This window comes from Fibroporia radiculosa, assembly GCF_000313525.1.
Source record: "Fibroporia radiculosa TFFH 294 genomic supercontigs, scaffold4474, whole genome shotgun sequence".
Classification (NCBI taxonomy): domain Eukaryota; kingdom Fungi; phylum Basidiomycota; class Agaricomycetes; order Polyporales; family Fibroporiaceae; genus Fibroporia; species Fibroporia radiculosa.
This window is the reverse complement of record NW_012133406.1, coordinates 1,317-20,372: the sequence shown is the minus strand read 5'-3', so window position 1 is coordinate 20,372 and position 19,056 is coordinate 1,317. Positions and strand designations below refer to the sequence as shown.

Here is a 19,056-nt window from a genome sequence, read left to right as displayed (position 1 = left end):
TTTAGCTATACGGTCTGATTGATTGTCCACTTATACTCGTATCGAATCGCATCGTCGCTATTATCCCGCTCAATATACCTGCCGTGCCGTTTGCGAAAGAGAAGGCACGTCTTGTATCCGCCGTATTACATGGCACACTGAGGTCAAAGTGACAACTCAATCGTCGTCCAAAGCGGAATTGAGAGTAGAGTTGTTTGTTTGAACTCAAATTCACTTCTCATTTACTCCACCATGTATGATTTTTCTGAGGTTGAGCCGCTATATGCTGAGCGACCTGACTGGGCGGATGTCACTCCCCTTCAACAGTATCAGGGGGTGGATCCTCTGGCCCCAATCAACTACTCTACAGAATGTCTGTCTTTTTGGCTGCAGCCTGCGTGGAGACAATCTCTTCTAACTCCTCCATAACCTCATCCAGACCAAGATGCGACAGATTACTTCAGAGGCATCGTCAAGACTGGCGAGATCAGCCTCAGAGTACTCCAGCTCACTGAACACATCATCCGCATGAATCCTGGACACTACTCTGCATGGTGGGCACAGGCCTTCCCTTTCTGTCCCCCGTCGTGCTGACACGCCCCCAAAAACGCCGTAGGCAATATCGCTACCGGATCCTGCTCGCACTACAGTTACCTCTCGAAGAGGAACTGCGGCTCATGGACCAGTATGCGATCGACTTTCTGAAAACATACCAGGTGTGGCATCACCGCCGGCTGCTGCTCGGCGCGCTGCGTTCGGTGGACGCGGCGGCGGCGGAGCTCGAGTTCGTCGCGCGTGCGCTGGACACGGACGAGAAGAACTATCACACATGGTCCTACCGCCAGTGGATCCTCGCGCACTTCAACGACGAGGCGCGCCTGTGGGCGGGCGAGCGCGCATGGGTCGAGCACATGGTCGAGCGCGACGTGCGCAACAACTCAGCATGGCACCACCGGTTTTTCATTGTGTGGGGCAGCGGGATGCGCGTGGGAGACGAGGACAGGGAGCGTACGCTCAAGCGGGAATTGATGTGCGCCTCCTTTCGCTGTTGTCGTGTGGACAGGTGGTGCTGAGCGCTGTGTGCCGCGTAGGTATGTCAAGGAGAAGATCGCGCTTGCGCCGAACAACCCTTCTGCGTGGAATTACCTCCGCGGGATCCTCGAACATACCCATACGCCGTTTTCTACGCAGGCCATCTTTGTGCAACTCTATACGACGTCTGCATCCACCCCAGGCGACGTCTTCGACTTGGACAACCCTCCTCCCTCGGCTAGCGCAGTCTTGCCGTGTGAGAATGCACTCGAGTTCCTCGCTGACATATATGAACAGGAAGGCGGCGCCCAGATTAGCAAGGCTATCGAGGTGCGTAATCGTTAAGTTCCTAATTGTTGACATTACGGGTCGACGTACATTCGCTGATTTTGTGCAGATCTGGAGGTCGCTAGCGGATGAGCATGATACTATGCGTAGGAAGTGAGTTTCGTTTGTTCGCAAGACTCCGCATTTTGCTGAAATTTATAGGTACTGGGAATACCGTATCAAGGGAGCGTCGCAGACATAGCCAAATGGTAACAAATGTCACTTATATTCAGAAGCTCATCTCAATTGTATCATACTATTGTGTATCACGAATGGCCAGTGCTATTCGGCCGCACGTAACAACAGACCGACTCTCATTTTCATGGTTCCTTGTAGATGAGAGCTATATATAACATACAAGTGAGGGAAAATGCTGCTAATGCTACATCAAGAGATTCAGCTTTGAGATACAGTTAATCTTTCCGTACAGTTGTTGAAAGCACCCATTCTTGCCCTTCACCGGCGGTTGACTCAAGCCTGTTTCTCTCGGTCTGTCAAAGGTACATACTATCCAAGACATAAGACTAAGAGATATTGAACTTTAAAAACGGGGAACTGACCATAACACCAAAGAGCTCTCTCTGCGTAACCTTCCCCTCGCCGTCCTTGTCAACCTGCGCGTAGAGCAAGTGTGAACTATCTGCCATAACTCCAGGATGCAGTCGCACTTACTTGAACTATCGCTTGCTGTGCTTTCCCAATGGGTATGAACATGCGCCCAGGGCAAGCGAGCTGTTCAACAAGTGCGGCAGGCATTGTTGGTGCTGCAGCACCTACATGGATAACATCGTACGGTCCTGAAGGACACAAGGTCAAGAGCGATAGCGAGGCATTAGAAACATAAGCCGTACCAACGCTAGGATAGCCTGGTTGAACATTGCGACGATCGCTCCTAAGCTGTATAAAATCCCATAGAATTGCGGATGCGCGCACCTTGTCTGCCGTCCCCGACAACTATCTTGATGTGACCATCGTTTACTGCAGCCTCGAGTCCGTCTCGTCGCAGATTCTCCATCGACCAGCCGACTAGCTCTGGTATATGCTCTATCCCAACGACCGTCCCCGTTGTGCCGTGTTCGGCGGAGACGAGGTGGTGCAAAACGGCGGTGAGGTATCCAGAACCCGAGCCGACATCGAGAACGCGCGCCCCGGGGTGGAGGAAGGGGAGGAGGCTTTCTAGAGCATGCGCGTGCTGAAGAGCGAGTGAGATCAAGCATCTGGATGACATACATGACAAAAACGACGGACCATGTGGGGAGCGGAGATGGTTGCACCGTGACCGATATATCTTGGTGTACGTCGAAGTGAGCACGTCTGGGTGAGTGAGAGGGGCAGACCGTCACGGTGGACGGGACGCACTGAGGCGAATCCTCGTATGCGCCAGACCTATGACGAACATAGTTCGCCCGGTCGACTTTGCTCATTGCCTACATTCGCCAGAATAGCATCAGACTAGATGGGTAGGATGAGTCCAATACTCACTGCTTGGATACGCTCCGAGTTGATGAGACCAAACCTGCCCATATTGGCAATGAGTTCTGCGTTGGTCGCGCCAGTACATGTCCACGCCATTGTGTTGACGAATATAAGTAAAGAGTGAGAGAGAATCCACAAGGTTTGTTGGGAGGGTGAGATCAGGAGTGATATCAGCGTGGAGGGTATTGTAATGGCCGGGCTTGTGATTATTCGGAGTATCAGCTATGACGCATCGCCTATTCAAATTGATTCAAACTCGTTGAAGTGATTACTGACATTATGATGCCCAAGTACTGACGCTTCCTGCTTTTTGCAACCGATGACCAGGGTAGACTATGGTCAGTGATTGTGTTGTCTTGGGCAGACAGATGGTGGGATCACGGTGTCTGTGGCACTCAGCGGCTGATCATTCCCAGCTGTTCCTCATGATCAGGCTGTAGACAATCAACGAATTTTCTACTACGCCGTGCGATGACCGTGGGCTCTTCGGAACCATTCCCTCCTCAGCAGTCATCTGGATGACACCACTCTGATGGTGACCCAAGGAAGCACCGCCTGCGTAGGATCCCACCTCCTACCACCACGCAACTCAGCTCCCAGATTTGTGAGTTGGCGACCGCTTCCCGGCTAGGATGACAGACCATGTCGAATTTCTAGAGTTGAGGCATGTTTTGCGTTCATTATTGTGATTATTATGATTGACCTGTACGACACCCAGAAGACCCTCCGACCGGATACCCTCGCTACCTTGGGAAGTCATCGAGGGTATAATCGATCATGTTGGGAGCTTTCAAGACTACCCTGACGCCGACCAGCGGTTGGCCTTACTTAATTGTGCTCTTACATCTCGGGCATGGCTCCCCCGCAGCCGGCTCTGGCTGGTTAATTCCGTCCACATCTACAATCGAGATCAGTTCAATAGGTTCGCGCACATGCTGTTCGCCAATTCCCGTCTCGGGGATGTCATACAGAAGTTTAAGATACAAGGTCCCTCGTCTGTTCTGCCTGCATCCCATTTTGCGGTGTTCCCACTTGCATTTGCACGCAAGCTGAACAATCTCCGCCGAATTGACCTAATCTCTATATCATGGAACCTGACTGCGTTTCACTCTTTTTTCTTTCTTGCTTTATCAGAATTTACATCGGTGACCGTGCTGAATCTCTACGACGTCCAGTTCTCCTCATTCCGTCAAGCAATTCGTCTCGTTTGCGCTTTCCCCAACCTCCGAGAGCTGGATTGCACTAGACTCACCTGGTGTCATGGATATATTCCTACCGCCCATGAACTTATGCTGCATCGCAAATTTACGCGTCAGCTCTTCGCATTCAACCTCGGTGTCCATGGCGGTTTAGCAAGGGACATCCTAACATTTCTTATAGAATCTGATATGGCGCGCACTCTGCGTAGACTAACAACAAGCCACTACCAAGTCCATCTTCAAGAATTCGAAAAGACTCGCCTAGGAGAGACATTCTGTATAGCAGGAGCCAATCTGGAGAAGCTTGAACTCGTTCTCCAGGCCACTTTGCTCGACAGTGCTGCCGCTGAAGATATTATTCGTAAGTTTTGTTCCCGTATCTCTACTGCCAGCTCGCCGCTGAGGGCCTATAGAGCGTCAGGGTCCACACCTTGCCCAACTCACGCGCCTTCGCACACTGCGCATCGAGCTCGATCAGGTGCAGGGTAACGTCTGCTTTGACTGGATCCCGACACTGCTCGGCCTCCTCCCGTCTACACACATGCAGCACATCGCCCTGCAGCTAGGCTCGTTCTTCCACCTTCAGCCCGCGGGCACGGATGTACTCGACTGCGTCCTGACGACGCTCAGCTCTGCATGGTGCCAGCGCGTTGACGGGGTCCTCTCCCAGCCCCGCTTTCGCCTGTTAGAGAAGCTGACCATCGAGGTCCGTGGGCACTCGAGGGCGAGCGAGGGTAGCGCTGCCGCGGTGCGTTGGCACGTCGAGTTCATGGCGCGGCTACCGCAGCTGAGGGAGCGCGGTGTTCTGGCGTATGTAGGCTTCAATCATCGAATCACTGTCCCTCATGTGACTTGTTTTTGCAGAGTGATTTTGGACTTGGTGTAAGCGCGGACCCGGTCAGTTCAATTTTGATTCAGGGTAGCGAAGCAATCCAAGGCTGAACTGCGTCGCGCTGAATCAGGTGGATTGGACAGAACCGGTTTGCACTGGAAAGTCTTGCCTCGTAAAAGTTCTGAATAACGATGTTGTTGAACAGGTGAGTCTCATTTGAATGACTAGCGTCCAGTGTCAATAGCATGAACGCTAATATGCTTACGGTCCAGCATGTTCTGCGATCTCTGAGGTTCACACTCAGAAAACAACGGACATGATACCGTACTTGTCAACGGGCAGTTTTAGTGGATCACAAGCTCACAACGAACGACGACGTCGAATGAAAGATGCAGTATCTGAAACGGACAGTGTTACTATGAACAGCGCAGTCACTTCTACATGAATGCCACCCCAGCCGCAAAGCCAATCATTGTCCCAATGATGCCCATAACGATCCAGGAGTCCCACAATGGCCTGGACTCCGCCTTTCCAGGCGCCGTCCATAGCCACATCCTCAACACCGCTCCTGCCCCGCCTACCGCATAGTCTACGTCCTGCCCGGCGCACATGCGCCGCATCATGACATTATACCACGACGAGGACGTACCCGCTCCAATGAGTTTTGGCATCTCTATGGAGAACAGGCTCCACAACGCAACAAGCAGCGAGACGATGGCGTGTTCGCAGCGCTCCCACCAGCGCGTGGAGTTGCGAGCGATGGCGATGTCGAAGCCATTGACTGTCGGGTCAGGCGGGGGGACCATGAGGAAGTCGTCGGCGTGTCCAGCGCGTCTGCGCGCGAGGGATGCGACAAGCTGGCGCGGGAGCTCAGGATAGAATACGGACAGACGGGCGAATCCGAGCAGATGCGCGTGTCGCTGTTTGAGGACGGAAGCGAGGATGGGGAGGGACCGCAGGCCGCCAGATAGCAGTACTAAGGGTGTATAGTCTTTGGTGTCCGGAGAGGATTCCAATGCGTACACTGCTTCTCGCGAAAATGAGGAAAAAATGGCTTGTCGAGTTGATGTAATGTTAGATAGGAACGCTAGAATAGTATATGGTTAAATGTACGTGACAGATTGCAAAGACGGTATGTACCTGGACTTTCATAGTCGCCACCGCTGACCTCGATGAAATCTACCATTTTCCAAGACGCGATTTCCTGGAGGTGCTTTAGAGGATGTTTTTCGTCGGCGTAGTCGGTATAATCCGCCGCGTTCAGCTTCAAGCCGAGGATGAAGTGCTTGGGTGCTACGCCAGGCGCGCGAATCGCCGAAACAATGCGGTGGAGGAAGCGCAGTGGGTTTGTACGGGCGGAGTATTCATCCTCGCGCAGGTTTGTCTAAAAGTATGTGGTGTTAATACTTATATTGTACCTGCATCGTCAAATATACCTTGGGCGACATGAACTGTGATATGAGATCTATCAACCAATAGAATTAACATGAGAGAGCTCTTTCCAAGAGCATGTAAGTTGTGAGTAGCTTACAACCATGTGCTGCATGTAGCTCTATCCCATCAAAGCCCGCTTCGATCGCCAAACGGGCGCCTCGTACAAATGCCTCTACGGCGTCGTCGATGTCTGCGTCAGACATGGCACGAGGGGTCTGGAAGAGCACAGCGCTGGTCAGATAAGACAAGAAAGCACTTGCAAAGTTTTTTTGCTGTGATGACTTGCGACCAAGCGGGACAGGACTAGGCGCAAGCGGAGGGACGAATGGCCAGCGTCCGCCGATTATGTTCGCAGACTGACGGCCGCCGTGGGCGAGCTGCATGATCGCAAGAGTCCCTTCGTTCTTCTCGACGTTCGCACCTCTGACCTGTTCAGCGCATCCCTGGGCGTGGATGATGTCGGCTAACTGGGCGAATGGCTGGATCGTGGACGCGTCCAAGACGTCGGGCACAATCAGATCCCGTCCCAGGGCGAGGTGTTCGCGGGACACTTGGACGTTCCCTGTCATGATCATTCCCCACTTTCCTGGGGCCCAGCGCGAGTATAGCTGGAAGTGCGCAGCGTTGGGCGGGCCTCCGAATAGGTTAGCTAAGTGTTCGTACATGGCCACCTATGAGAGTCGTACGGGATAAAAAGTAGATAGCCAGTCATGACTCACTTTGACGAGCCTGTTGGGCATTGTCCGGCCACATGGGAAGCAGACAGGTGTGAAAAGCTCGTCACTGCCCTCCGGAACCCCAAGGGTGCCCGGTTTCGCTGCGTCGCTCCCATGATCTTCTGCAATACAGCTGTCAGTTTCAGACGAAGCAACATGACAGAATTCTGTACTGTGTGCCATGGATCACCTCTGTGCGTGGTCTACAGACAAGATGTCAGTCCAGAGGCTTGGTACGACTCCCCACTTGAACATACCGAAGCTGGGAGCGCTCACAAAACGCCCTACAGATGATACTATAAGTTTGTGCTGCGCATCTTCTCCGAGTCTTTAGCGGTTTTCAGTATTTGATGGGGCTTTCGGAATTCATTGGGGTTATGCCAGTTTTTAAATTGAGCTGCGAAATTCGGGTCGATTCAGGCGCCTATATGATGAGCGCTGATCTATAGGCGCCTCCACCACCCGCCGCCGACTGCGTACGTGACCTTATCATCACCTTTTGGGGGACCATTGGGGCGTAACAGAGCAGACGGTGAAGATATGCAAGCTGCATCCTATGTGGAGAACTGGAATTTTGTGTCTATCTTGATACCAGCAACTCCTAGCTCAAGAGCACGCAGATGCCATTCCATCTTTCTAACCAATATGATTACATTTCTATTGATTACAACAAGTGCATTATTCTTCTGCATACACCAAAGCTCCCGCACACATAGACTGTGATCAATCACTCGCAATCGGGGAAGCCGATACTTCCGTAGCCAGTCCAGAAGGGCTTACAGACGCGCGCAAAGCTCGTCTTCTCGATCTCGCTCAGCTTTTGCACTTCTCCCGGGGTCAAGTCAATGATTTCCATGTTTGCGACGACTCGCGAGGGTGTCACCGACTTCGGTATCACTGGATAATAGACGTAGTGAGCAGTCCTAAAGCGTCAAGTAGCGTAGTGGAGCGCACCAGTAACCTCCGGTCGGTTTGCGTGGAAAGAGATGAGCACGCAAGTGGGCGTAACACCATGCGCCTTCGCAATCTCTACGACGGTCGGGTTGCGGGCAAGAGGAGCGTTGTCAGAGCCCAGTGGCGAGTACGCGGTGATAGAGATGCCCTTCGCCACACATGCCCGGTAGATATCCGCCTGCAAGCACGATCTGTATGTACGGAGAGGAGCTTAGCATAACGCAAGAATACATGCACAAACACGATATACGCACGGGCTGCTCTCGACCTGGTTCACCGCGGGAACGACGGTGGCAACTTTGAGTAACTCGTCCAAAAACTTCACGGAGACGTTAGAGACACCGATCGCCCTGACTTTGTCGGGATTCTCCTTGTAGATCTTCTCCATCGCCTTCCAGGTGTCGATCCAGGAGATGGCCCTGTTAGGCGCACCATTTTTTGAGGGGCATGGCCAGTGCATAAGCCCTGTGCAAGCCGTTAGCAAAATTTTACCCAAGGTAGAAGTCCTTTCGTACAGAGGTCAAGATAGGTAGTATCGAGCGCCTTGAGCGACGCCGCGAGTGCAGCAGCCGGATCTTCGTGGTCGGTATTGTTGAGCTTCGTTGTCAAGAAGATCTCCTCGCGAGGGACTCCCGAGGCCTTGATGCCCAAGCCTACTTCCTTCTCATTATCTGAGCAGGTATCATGAGCATATCTGCGGCAGGTCGATTGCAGAAGTATGCACCGTAGGCAGCAGCAGTATCGACGAGCTTGTAGCCGTTCTTGAGGGCGACCTCAACGGCCTTCTCGACGGCGCCTGGGGGAGACTTCCAGGTACCTATCCAAAAGGGATCGTCAACCCGCGCACGGAGACATTATTGACAGCCGATACATACCGAGGCCGAGAGTGGGCATGGAGGCGCCAGTGTTGAGCCTCACGAATTTTGAGGCGGGCATAATGGTGTGGGAGGACTTGTGGTAGTGAGGAGAAGGAAATAAGGGTAGAGGAATTTTGTTTCCAGTGGTGTGCGCATCGATGCGCTTTTATACGAGCGGTGGGATACGGCAAGCCGCATTGTGATTGCCATGCCGCCAGAGACAGGATGAGTAATGGGCCGCACCCCAGAATGAAAAGGCAAGACCTGCTATATATTATGACATGCTTATCGGCGGAGAGACCACATACCCTTGGCGCGGCTCAGACTCGGTGCGTCATACTAGTCCCTGGCCACTTGACCAATGAGAAAAACATCCAGGATTCGTGCTAAATCCGCTGACTTTTCGCCATTGTGGACCGCCTAAGGACAAATTGAAGCCTGAAATCCAGTCCCAGAATCAAGGGAGAGTGAGAGCCTGGTAGGAAGATCCATTGCCAGTGGATGTCCGAGGTCGTGCCGCATGACATCTTCACAGGCGCAGGAGTCCTGCCATCCCGATGGTCCGAGATAACTCCTGAGTCACTCGTCTGACGTCGTGCGCGCCCCTTGAAAGAATATATCGAAGGTGAGTTGCTGACGATACAATCACAGAGCTCACGCCCGTCTCGTTCGTCGAACTCCATTTTAGTAACTCTGATCAAAGGAGCCATGGTGGCGTCGAGATAGCACCCAAATGGGACCTGAAACAAATCCTCACTTGCCAAAATTGCAATTTGGAGAGATCAAATCATACGCTAGCTCCCGAAAGCCGCCCCTATACCGACCAGCACTGGGCGACTGGATCTGGATAAAGCCACGGACCTAGGTGCAAAGCTAAAATGACTGGCTAATTTGCCCTCGAACCTGTGTCCAGTTCAAAGGAGTCATATTCATGCGATCCTTGGTGATAATACCATGTCTCCGCAGATACGAACCCATCACCTACTAATCGCCCAAAGGGTAAGGGTGCAATATCTGGCCATAGTACAGCTCTGCCTCTGCACTCGCAAGAAAGACATAGCTGGGCGCGACCTCTGACGGCTGTCCCACCCTTCCGATGCTCGTCTTCTCACCGAATCCTTCCATCTGTTCTGCCGGCCGGGAAGCTGGCTGCAAGGGCGTATGCACCGGACCCGGAGCAACCGCATTCACTCGCTGTAAGAGCGAACTGTAAGCAGCCGTCGACCAAGCTCCTAGGAACTTGGGACTTACAATTCCGTGAGGCTCTAGCTGTTTTGCGAGCGAACGCGTGAAGCCGACTATGGCACCTTTGGTCGCGACGTAGTCCACCATCCCTGCAGAACCCCTGAACGTCGTCACGGATGTCGTGTTGATGATGCTCGAACCCCGACTCATATGAGGCAGAGCATACTTCGTCACAGCGAACATCTGGATAATGTTGCTGCGGAAGGTGCTCTCCACAACGTCGAGATCGATGTCGGCGAAGTTCATCTCCATCGCTTGCTTGCTCGCGTTATTGACGAGGACATCGATGCGCCCAAACTTCCCAACGTGCGCTTTAATGACGGCATCTGCGTTCTGGAAGTCCTCGAGGTTGAAAACGATGGAGAGCGCCTGCCGCCCCTCGTGCTGGATCGCCCGAACTGTGTCATTGGCGTCTTGCTGCTCCTCGGGCAAGTGGACAATGGTGACGTCGGCGCCCTCACGAGCAAACAGGATCGCTACCGCCCGTCCAATCCCAGAGCTGATGGATACACGAACATGTCAAATTCAATCGCACCAGTTCTATTGCAGAGAATACGGTATGCTGGTCACTTACTCTCCCCCGGTTATGAGGGCTTTCTTTCCTCGAAGTTTCCCTATCCCAGTATAAGGTTTAGGACCACTATCGGTCTCGAGCTTGGTGTCGAAGGGCTCGGGGCTCATATCTTTTTGAAGACCAGGCAGATCCTGGTCCTGAGCGGGGATCTTCTGTTTGAGCGTCGTGCCTTCGTGCGAGGTCATGATGGTAGTAGTATCGCAAGTTGAACGAAAAGCAAGAATTGGGAGTTATGCATTGAAATAGTCGGAGATGACGCGCGTTGTTGGACAAATGATGACGTTCGAGCTTCGACGGTGGGGACTATAACGCGGATTATGACACCTTCAAGTCTGGTACAGTTGACGCGCCCAGCTTAGGGTGACGTCATGACCAGTATATCTCCTGGATGGGGTGAATCAAGTAATGAGGCCTAGAGCTAATTCACGCACGCGTAAAGCTGCAGGCCATAGAGGGTTCTAACACCGTTTCTATAGCCGTTCACGACAGCGAGACCTGTGTGTCCTACAGAGTACAGCCCAGATCCCCGGAGATATCAGAAGTCATCAGCACAATATTCTAAATTGAATTCTGGTCACTCTAATCACTCACGCGGGAGAACATCAACTTCTCGTATAACGGCCCTTTCTGTCATTCGCCAAGGGTGCGTCTATGGGCGTATTTGTACCATCGGGGAATCAAATTAGCGTCCGCCCGAGCATATGCATAAGCATCCGATAGCTTGGACCGACAAATCGGCGAATTCTACTGTCGGCGATACAAAGCTACTGCGGCGGGCTCGCGGAATCGTGTTCACGGAGCCGGCGGGCTCGGGAATGACGCGTTCACTGCCGCTTTCTGTAATTTGACTTTGATTTGGCTCTACGAACATGCAGCAGACGCTAGTGCAGGGTATCAGCCTTGAATCTTGGTATTAGGATCCGAGAACTCGCCATATACAGAGGCACAGGTTTCCCCAATTTCAGTACTAGGTGAGATGTGGTCAAAGGAAAGAAAACGTCGTCACCCCTGTCAGTATCATAGCAGCCATGCAAATTACCACGCTCATGCGAGCTACCAGGTCTAATGCAGCTATCAATGAGCGCAAGCGCGAGTATCTGATATATCTTCCCCACCACCATCGGCACGATAGATAAGCAAGTCGCGAAATTCAGGGCATGGTAAAGCTTAACACCAGTACAAATATGGTGGAAATTCAATTTCCATCGAGCAATATAGCATCGTACACAGATTAAATAGAAAGGCTGTACTCGTACTCGCTATGGGTGCTTTGTGAAATCCAAAGGACGATGGCCGAGAGCATGAGCGCAACGTTTTGTGAAACGTTGGCGTAGCCGTAGTAGGTGTACTGTTCCAAGTAGTCTTGCATGACGTATTTGAGCACGAGGACAGTCTGGCGGGCGAGACACACAGAGGTTAGAGGTATCCCGGACGAAGGCGGAGGCACGACGCACGACGCTACCCGCAAGACCGCCCGCCATGAGCGCGAAACCGATGAAGAGTATGAGCCGCGCCCGCCACACCGCGCCGCCATCGCCGAAGCCCTCCTCGCCGCGTACTCTGTCCTTGTCGATGAGGTTGACGACGAGCATGCCCAGGAGCGAGCAGATGCCCGGGACCCAGTCGACGAAGGAGACGTGGACCGGGGGTGGGGTCTGTGGCTCGTCCCACGGCGGGTGCGCGTGTGCGGAGAGGATGGCCGCATCGAGGAACGTCCAATTCGCGAGCGCAAACTACATGCAAAAACGGTGGGTGGCCGCTGAGTATTCGAATGGCTGCGTACGCACCAGGCCGCCCGCGAGGTAGATTCCGATGGCCCGTCTGTGCTTCCCGAGGTTCAGGGCGGGGAAGGGGTTCAGGCAGACCCGCCGGGGGTCGTAGTTGGCTCTGGGGAGCGAGTCCATCTGAGGATCGTGCGGTGATTGTCAATAGCAAGGACGAGGCTGCAAAAGGCGCTGGTCGCCGCCTTTCCCAGGAAGGGCGCTGCGGGCGCGCGCATGGGCGTTTCGCATTGTCTCTGCGCCATCACTGCAGTGGCAGTCGCCTCAAAGCCTCTACCGTTCTGCGGCTTTTAGTGCCTCAGGCCCAACGCCCTGACGGTGAGCAGATTCAAGTATCGTTACTCATTACTGACATGATACAGACGGCCCAATATATTTTCGTGAAACGTGCCACCAGGCTTTGGTTCAATTTCATTGAGTTGTTGACAGGAGATGCGAAGAGGTACCGTCTGCGTACAGCAGCATGTGTACTTGTGAATCGCGTGGTGAATGCCGTTAAATGTGATTGTGTGAGTGCCCTAATGGACGTGGAGGATTTGATGCGCTACTTGATCATCTCCGGAATTCGAGGGGACCTTATATATTTTCGACTTCACGGACGGTCACACGGTAAAGATTTACAGGAGTATTATCGCCTTGCGCGCAACTCTTGAGTTTGACATGCCAAGGTACGCCGCATGCAGTCTCGCTCGAACATGGATATTGAGCATGCATGTCTCAACATCAGACAATACGGTAGCAATTACGGTAGCAATCATTCATGCGAACCCCCCTAAAATTCAGGAACTCACAGGACGTCCAGGACTAAGTTTTCGTCTCGAAAATCACAGATACCCTTGCAATCCACCTCTTTCGTCCATCGGCTGGGTCTCCTCCTTATCTCCCACTCTGTCCCAGATAGTTCGGCCCTCTGTCACAATCGCCTCCCACTCATGCTTCATCGATCTCGCTATCGAGTGCACCGCCAGCCGGTGCTCCGAAAAATGCGCACGGTGGTTCAGGAATTGCCACACCAGATTCTGCTTGACACAGTGGCGGTCCTCGCCGCTGTCGACACACACTATTAGTCGTTCCAACTTTTTGCATCCCAGGAGCTGATCGATAAGCTGCAGCGCCTTGAGATGGTTCAGCATCGCCGAGACACGTATACACAAGTACTTGACCGCTGGGAACATCTGCAGCGGGTCCTCTGGTGGCAAGATGGGGACAAGCTGCTCCCAGCGATGCTCAAGGATGACATGCGTTGTGCGGTTGAACATCGACGTCTCGTACGCAAAGTTGAACGTTTCGGATGGGCACTCATTTTCGAGCAAGAGCACCTGCCCCGGCCGTATGCGGCTCTCGACAAACCAGCCTTCGTTGAGCAGGACCGGGTCCACCGCAAAGTTTTGGACGTTGCCGTGAGCGACTATATCTTCTACAGCCACAGTACAGGGCTGCAGCAATTTGTATGCTATTCCGACGCCTAGATCTTCGAGGATATTTCCGCCCTGGACGTACTCGGTTCGCACCCATAAATTTCGGGTATAGGTCGCCGGCGAGGGCACATCCTCAGAGAACTCGAGCACGCTGAACAGCGACAGTGCTTGTGCGGCATTGGTGATCGAGATTGTTCTCCAGTTGGCAGGTACCTCCAGTGCTTCCTCCAGCCTTTCGTCTCTTCGCGCGATGTTGACAGGCGGTGCTTGTCGAGATGCTCGGGGCATTCTGATCTTTTCGAACGAAACCGGTCGTCGACTTTTCGCGATACCAGGTAAGCGGAGGCAGTAGTCGGTGGAGTCCACGGAGATGAATGAAGAAGCGAGCTGACGGGTCTTCCCCAGCTATATCGTCTTTGCTCTGGCCACCTTGGACATGTTGGCCATTGTGGCATACTCTGGCGAGCCACCCGTTATTGTGGGCCGCACAAAGCAATGGGACCGTGGCGGGCGTCTTCGATGGTCAAAGAACAAGGCCGCCACGCCGCAGCAAGTCGCTACGGGGGGCCACTCCGACTAAGCTGGCCGCGCGTGCCACGCCTTCTCCACGCCTCGTTTCCAACCGTCCTGAACGGCGCAAAAAATCGAATCTTGGGTATTTATCTCCTCGGGCGACCACCGCCGCACACGGTGCTTTATCCCGCCGTTCCCAGTCTCCATTGGAGTCGCACCATTTATCAGCCTGATCACTGTGATCTGTGCACATCTATCTCTTCTCCGACTTACGTTGCAGGTGCCAGAACACGTAGGACAAATGAAACCAGCGCAGCATTGGACACAACGACCCGGTGAGGCGGTGCACCTGATTTTCCCGTCCTTGGAAGACGAGGTGCTGATATGGCGTCTCAAGCTGCTGGCCCCTGATGCCATTGCGGAGCACTAGAAGGGTCTCCATCCGTGCGTCGATGCGACATGATGAAAAATCTATCGATCGCGAGTGCGTGTCAACCCATCCCCGCTAACACGGCTTGTACGTATACGTACATGCTTATCGAGCGTTCTGCACGCCGTCGTGGCGGCGGCGTGTCGCGCCTTGGGACGCCGAGCGCGCGACATGCGGAGCCTCTAGCTCATCTAACACGGAGACTTTCGGCAGCGACTCGAGTCCGTCTGTTTCACAGGCGCTGAGTGGAGGCGGGCACGGCGGCGTACCTCGGTGCGGATAACAATCACATCGTCCAAGGCCTCTGCGGCGCGCCGATTCGCCGACTCGGGCCTCTGCCAGCTGACACGGCGGCAGCATCGTTGACAAGCTCTGCCACTGGGCTGCGCGAGCGACGACCATCGGGCCTCCGCGCAGCGCCGCCCAGGCACAGTGATTCGCCGCACAACAATATCAACGACGATCGCATCGCAGTGCGCGGCGCGAACCGCGGCCCCACGGTGCGGTATGTTTCACCGCGCCGAAAGCAGGCTAGGGCGGGGGCCTACAGGCTGCGGTACGAACCGACGGCTTCGTGTTTGAGATATATAATGTATATATCTCGGCATTTGCCTTGTCGCAGATTGCATTTCTGCCGGCCCCCCCCCCTCCGAGATCCTGGAGGTTGGAGGCGCGCCGCCGTCAATGCGCGCGGTTTTGTTGTGCCGCTGCGGCGGCTGTCGTGCTGGGCCGAGTCGAGCTCGCGTTGGAGGTACGCAGGGTCCTTCCCGCTGGAACGCACCGCCGCCAACATGACGTTTCTCGCCAGAGAGCACGGTTCGCACTCGGCCGCGGCATTCCGTATGTTCTGCTGCCAACGTTTTCTCATTCGGACGGACGGCTGCAGCTCAGCACCCTCGAATATCCGTCGCCCGCCCGCCCTCCCGGTCAGCGTCCGTGACAGCCGGAACTGTCGCATATGCCCTCGCGAGGCCGTGACCTCATCAGTACGTACTGTGACTGTGACGTCTTCTTCACGTGATGCGCCCGGATTGGCCCGTCGAAGTTTCAGCAGAGATCGCAAGGATTGCATTGTGCGTTGCGTTATTGCATGCGAGAAACATTCGCGCTTGCATCGTTCGTCTAGTGCATGCATGCAAAGAGAGGGCCGTCGGATCAGGTGCTTTGCCCTAGCACCTCGGGCATGATGCGGACATCCGCGTGGGTTTCCCTGTGCAGCGATGATCAGCCTGTGGTGTCCAGTGACGACCACGGGTGCCGCCGCTGTTCGTGTTAAACAGATGGCCAGTCGCCAAGCACCGCTGCATCCGAGTTGCGTCACAATGCTGCAGGACGCGTGCCCCAGCAAGCGACGACTGCACGCAGAACACTCCGGGCTCCGCGGAAGTCGTGCACGCCATTTTTTGTATTGCTTCTGCCGCTGCAATGCGATCGCGAACCGCAGGCGGTATACAGGTATGTAAGTCACGTTGATGACTACGCACGTTGAGCCTGTAGCTCGTCGCGAAGCAGCCATGTATTCTGCGGAAGTGGTACTCGCACCCAAATTGCGTTCCGAGGGTACAATAGATCTTCAATATTGGGCAATGCACGGCGCTCCAGTTGGCTGATCGCGAAGGGCTTACTAAGTGCAATCAAAATCCACGGGACGGAGGTGGGTGGGGGCATTGTGCAGTGGCCAAATCCAATCCTAGGGTAGGGGTCTGTGCCGCGTAGGCGCCCGAAATAACGCCTATTTGGGTTATTTTAAACTCAGCAATAGAGATTTGGGCACCCGATCCGCTTTGTAAGCGAGTGGGCAACTCTTTACCTTGTACGGTATATGGCGCTTAATGGTCAAATTGAGGCTAGGGTACATAGGCGAATTCTGAGAATCAAGACAATCCGTCTTGGGGTTCTTTTCTTATGCACTTTGGCTAGACTGTCGAACTGTTATTGCCCTCCCAGACTTGCTTGCATGAAACAAGCGGCATCCGAGTGTCTTGCACGATGATAGTCTCCACAGGAGTATGTCAGCCTTTGTTCGCTCTTGCAGGCTTCGGGGCGGCGGGGCCCGTCCCAGCGATGCGCCATGCTCCCGGATTCGCTGCCAGCGCCAGTATGCGGGCAGTGTTTGGTGCCCGGCCCTGCGCTGCGGAAAGAGTCGGCTGGGATGCGAGTGGGCAGGATGCCAGGAATTATGGGCGTCTTGTTCTCTCGGGCGTTTGTGCTGCGCTCCGATCGGGGAAGCGCTGCGCCACCGGCTACCGCGTACCTCGCTTTGCCAGGCAGCCAGGCAGCCGTGCAGCGCACGAGCACGAGCACGAGCACGAGCACGAGCACGCAGCGCGCAGGGAACCTCGCACTCAGCAGCAAGCGTGGGCTTCTTAGTAGGCTGCACGCGAATGCCGGGGGAGCCCACACGCGCGCGAGTGGGGAGCGAGAGCGAAGAGAAGACACGGGCCCGGGGATGGCGTAGATTAGCTAACCAAAGGAGGGCAATGCTGTCGCATGCCAATGGTCGTGCACTCTCGCTCATCCATGCATGTGCGCGGGAGATCTCGAGTCTGAATTCGGTGCGTGTCGCAGAGGCCGGTTCTCCCCGCAGGCTGCGGAACATCTAGTATGCACTGGCCGATCTCGGTCCTGCGTACGGGTGGGTGGGGAGCGACGTTCGGACCTGTGTCGCGCCTGGCAAGGTTTGCGCTCGCACGATAGACACGGTCTTGCTACATATATCGCATCAATTTATCTAACGAATGCAAACGGGCCTCCCGTTGTGCGCTGTGGGCGCGCGGCAGCCGTGTCGGCAAGAGAGCACGAAGCGCGTGCGATTTGCTGGGTTCGGGGTGATGGACCATATGTCGGTGGTTCTCAATGACGATGCATGTGGGCGGGGGGTGAGGCTCAGATGACGAAAACATGAGGTGGACGATTAATTCGTCCGAGCATGTACCTTACTCGTCCTCGCCGAAGATTTGAATCGATGGGGTTCGTGCCAATATTCGCAATCCGTGGGCAGCCCTGGGTGGACGAGCGCTATATCATTGTGGTCGAGTTTATCCAGCTGCAGGGCTGATGTGGAGCGAAGAGGACGGAACGCTGAGGGATCTGTGGCGATCTTGCAGCCACTGCCCCCGCCGTCGCCCCTGTTTGGGGCATCCGCATCTGAGATGGTCACTGATCGTCACGTCGCTCACGTGAGACAGGAGGTGCGGTCGTGACAGAACAGAGGGAGACAATGCAGCAGCGCTTTCCGGTGGCAATGCCACTGGCATGATCAAGACGCGGGAAGCTGGGAGAACGAGGCGATTGGATTGTGGGCTCGAGGTACTAGTAGTATGTAAAGCACGCGTACAATGTTCTTGGCGGGCCCGCGGAGGCATTGGGCTGGGCGGACGACGGCACTGACCCTCGAATTCTAGCGCAACAGGGAGAGTCAGCGGGCAGGAGGAGTGCAGTATTTTTAAATCCAATCAGGGAGAGAGCCTCGTGTGAGCAGCGTTTCAGCGCTCTCGAGCGTCGAATGACAGAGAGGAATTGCTTCCTGGCGATCCGCTAATGGTCCCGGCAGCCTGATGGGCTGATCCAGAAGGCCGTCGGGGGCCGTCGCCACTGGCACTGTGCTCTACTCGGGGTGCACCGCGACCGTCCAGGCCTGCTCGCGAGCGGCGACCGTGTATGTAATCCGCATCAATGAAGGCGGCCGCAGTGTCGACTCTTCCCGCGCCTCGTCGGGAGGCGGCCGCCAAAGGAGGGCAGGAGCCCGAGGTCCGCTGCCACCGACTGGACAGGAATCAAAATCAAATCTTTCTGCCACAGCAAATCGCGGCGACCGCGCGCGCTAGGCTGATAGACGGTGGACGGGTGCCCGCACGGCTGGTGCGCTGCGGCCGATTGGAGACTAGTGCGCCCAGCGGACACGTGTAGGGGACTGGAGGGAGCGTGGAGGAGGCCGAGCGAGGTGAGCACGCGCGCCGTGACCGCCGCGAGAGTCGGCGCAGCGAGGCCGGGGAGGGCCCGATGAGGCTAGCGTCGGCGGGCGGGGGCGCGGGGAGCGGGCGAACCGGCGGGCCCTCGGGGATAAAATTAGGACGAGGCCCCTCTGACGATTGATCGACCTGCGCGGCGCCCATGGGCCATCGTGACCGCTAAGCCGTCGTCCCTGCACTCCGCCAAATCTTGCCCATCGCCTCGACAATCTCTCCCGCCCCCATGCCCTCTTGATCGGCCTGGCTTCCCTCCCGCAACGTCCGCACTTATATACCTCCCTCCTCCGTTCCGCCCTGCCGTCTCCGTCTCCATCCACA

The 19,056-nt window shown here is 55.0% G+C and overlaps 8 protein-coding genes across 8 annotated transcripts; 3 read left to right on the top strand and 5 right to left on the bottom strand.

Annotated features, from left to right (window-relative positions):
• Window positions 1-231: 231 nt before the first annotated feature.
• FIBRA_05427 (uncharacterized protein) lies at window positions 232-1,540 on the top strand (the record flags this gene model as incomplete). The annotated part of the gene is made up of 6 exons (XM_012327192.1): window positions 232-352; window positions 419-533; window positions 596-1,009; window positions 1,071-1,341; window positions 1,409-1,452; window positions 1,501-1,540. 6 exons carry the CDS (start codon window positions 232-234, stop codon window positions 1,538-1,540), a joined length of 1,005 nt encoding a protein of 334 aa, XP_012182582.1.
• Window positions 1,541-1,751: 211 nt separating this feature from the next.
• On the bottom strand, window positions 1,752-2,910 carry FIBRA_05426 (uncharacterized protein; the record flags this gene model as incomplete). Its single annotated transcript, XM_012327191.1, has 8 exons — window positions 1,752-1,829; window positions 1,899-1,952; window positions 2,011-2,135; window positions 2,190-2,204; window positions 2,272-2,530; window positions 2,587-2,626; window positions 2,698-2,765; window positions 2,821-2,910. 8 exons carry the CDS (start codon window positions 2,908-2,910, stop codon window positions 1,752-1,754), a joined length of 729 nt encoding a protein of 242 aa, XP_012182581.1.
• An 836-nt stretch (window positions 2,911-3,746) lies between these two features.
• Window positions 3,747-4,899, top strand: FIBRA_05425 (uncharacterized protein; the record flags this gene model as incomplete). Its single annotated transcript, XM_012327190.1, has 3 exons — window positions 3,747-4,374; window positions 4,427-4,823; window positions 4,878-4,899. The coding sequence occupies 3 exons, from the start codon at window positions 3,747-3,749 to the stop codon at window positions 4,897-4,899; spliced, it is 1,047 nt and encodes a 348-aa protein (XP_012182580.1).
• Window positions 4,900-5,282: 383 nt separating this feature from the next.
• Window positions 5,283-8,885, bottom strand: FIBRA_05424 (uncharacterized protein; the record flags this gene model as incomplete). The annotated part of the gene is made up of 12 exons (XM_012327189.1): window positions 5,283-5,932; window positions 5,986-6,229; window positions 6,282-6,310; window positions 6,377-6,950; window positions 6,999-7,117; window positions 7,253-7,279; window positions 7,776-7,892; window positions 7,950-8,140; window positions 8,204-8,414; window positions 8,465-8,620; window positions 8,674-8,766; window positions 8,825-8,885. The coding sequence occupies 12 exons, from the start codon at window positions 8,883-8,885 to the stop codon at window positions 5,283-5,285; spliced, it is 2,472 nt and encodes an 823-aa protein (XP_012182579.1).
• Window positions 8,886-9,790: 905 nt separating this feature from the next.
• On the bottom strand, window positions 9,791-10,810 carry FIBRA_05423 (uncharacterized protein; the record flags this gene model as incomplete). The annotated part of the gene is made up of 3 exons (XM_012327188.1): window positions 9,791-10,000; window positions 10,058-10,550; window positions 10,626-10,810. 3 exons carry the CDS (start codon window positions 10,808-10,810, stop codon window positions 9,791-9,793), a joined length of 888 nt encoding a protein of 295 aa, XP_012182578.1.
• A 1,046-nt stretch (window positions 10,811-11,856) lies between these two features.
• FIBRA_05422 (uncharacterized protein) lies at window positions 11,857-12,529 on the bottom strand (the record flags this gene model as incomplete). Its single annotated transcript, XM_012327187.1, has 3 exons — window positions 11,857-12,018; window positions 12,080-12,358; window positions 12,413-12,529. 3 exons carry the CDS (start codon window positions 12,527-12,529, stop codon window positions 11,857-11,859), a joined length of 558 nt encoding a protein of 185 aa, XP_012182577.1.
• A 701-nt stretch (window positions 12,530-13,230) lies between these two features.
• On the bottom strand, window positions 13,231-14,112 carry FIBRA_05421 (uncharacterized protein; the record flags this gene model as incomplete). The annotated part of the gene is made up of 1 exon (XM_012327186.1): window positions 13,231-14,112. One exon carries the CDS (start codon window positions 14,110-14,112, stop codon window positions 13,231-13,233), a length of 882 nt encoding a protein of 293 aa, XP_012182576.1.
• A 2,726-nt stretch (window positions 14,113-16,838) lies between these two features.
• On the top strand, window positions 16,839-17,225 carry FIBRA_05420 (uncharacterized protein; the record flags this gene model as incomplete). The annotated part of the gene is made up of 1 exon (XM_012327185.1): window positions 16,839-17,225. The coding sequence occupies one exon, from the start codon at window positions 16,839-16,841 to the stop codon at window positions 17,223-17,225; it is 387 nt and encodes a 128-aa protein (XP_012182575.1).
• Window positions 17,226-19,056: the final 1,831 nt, after the last annotated feature.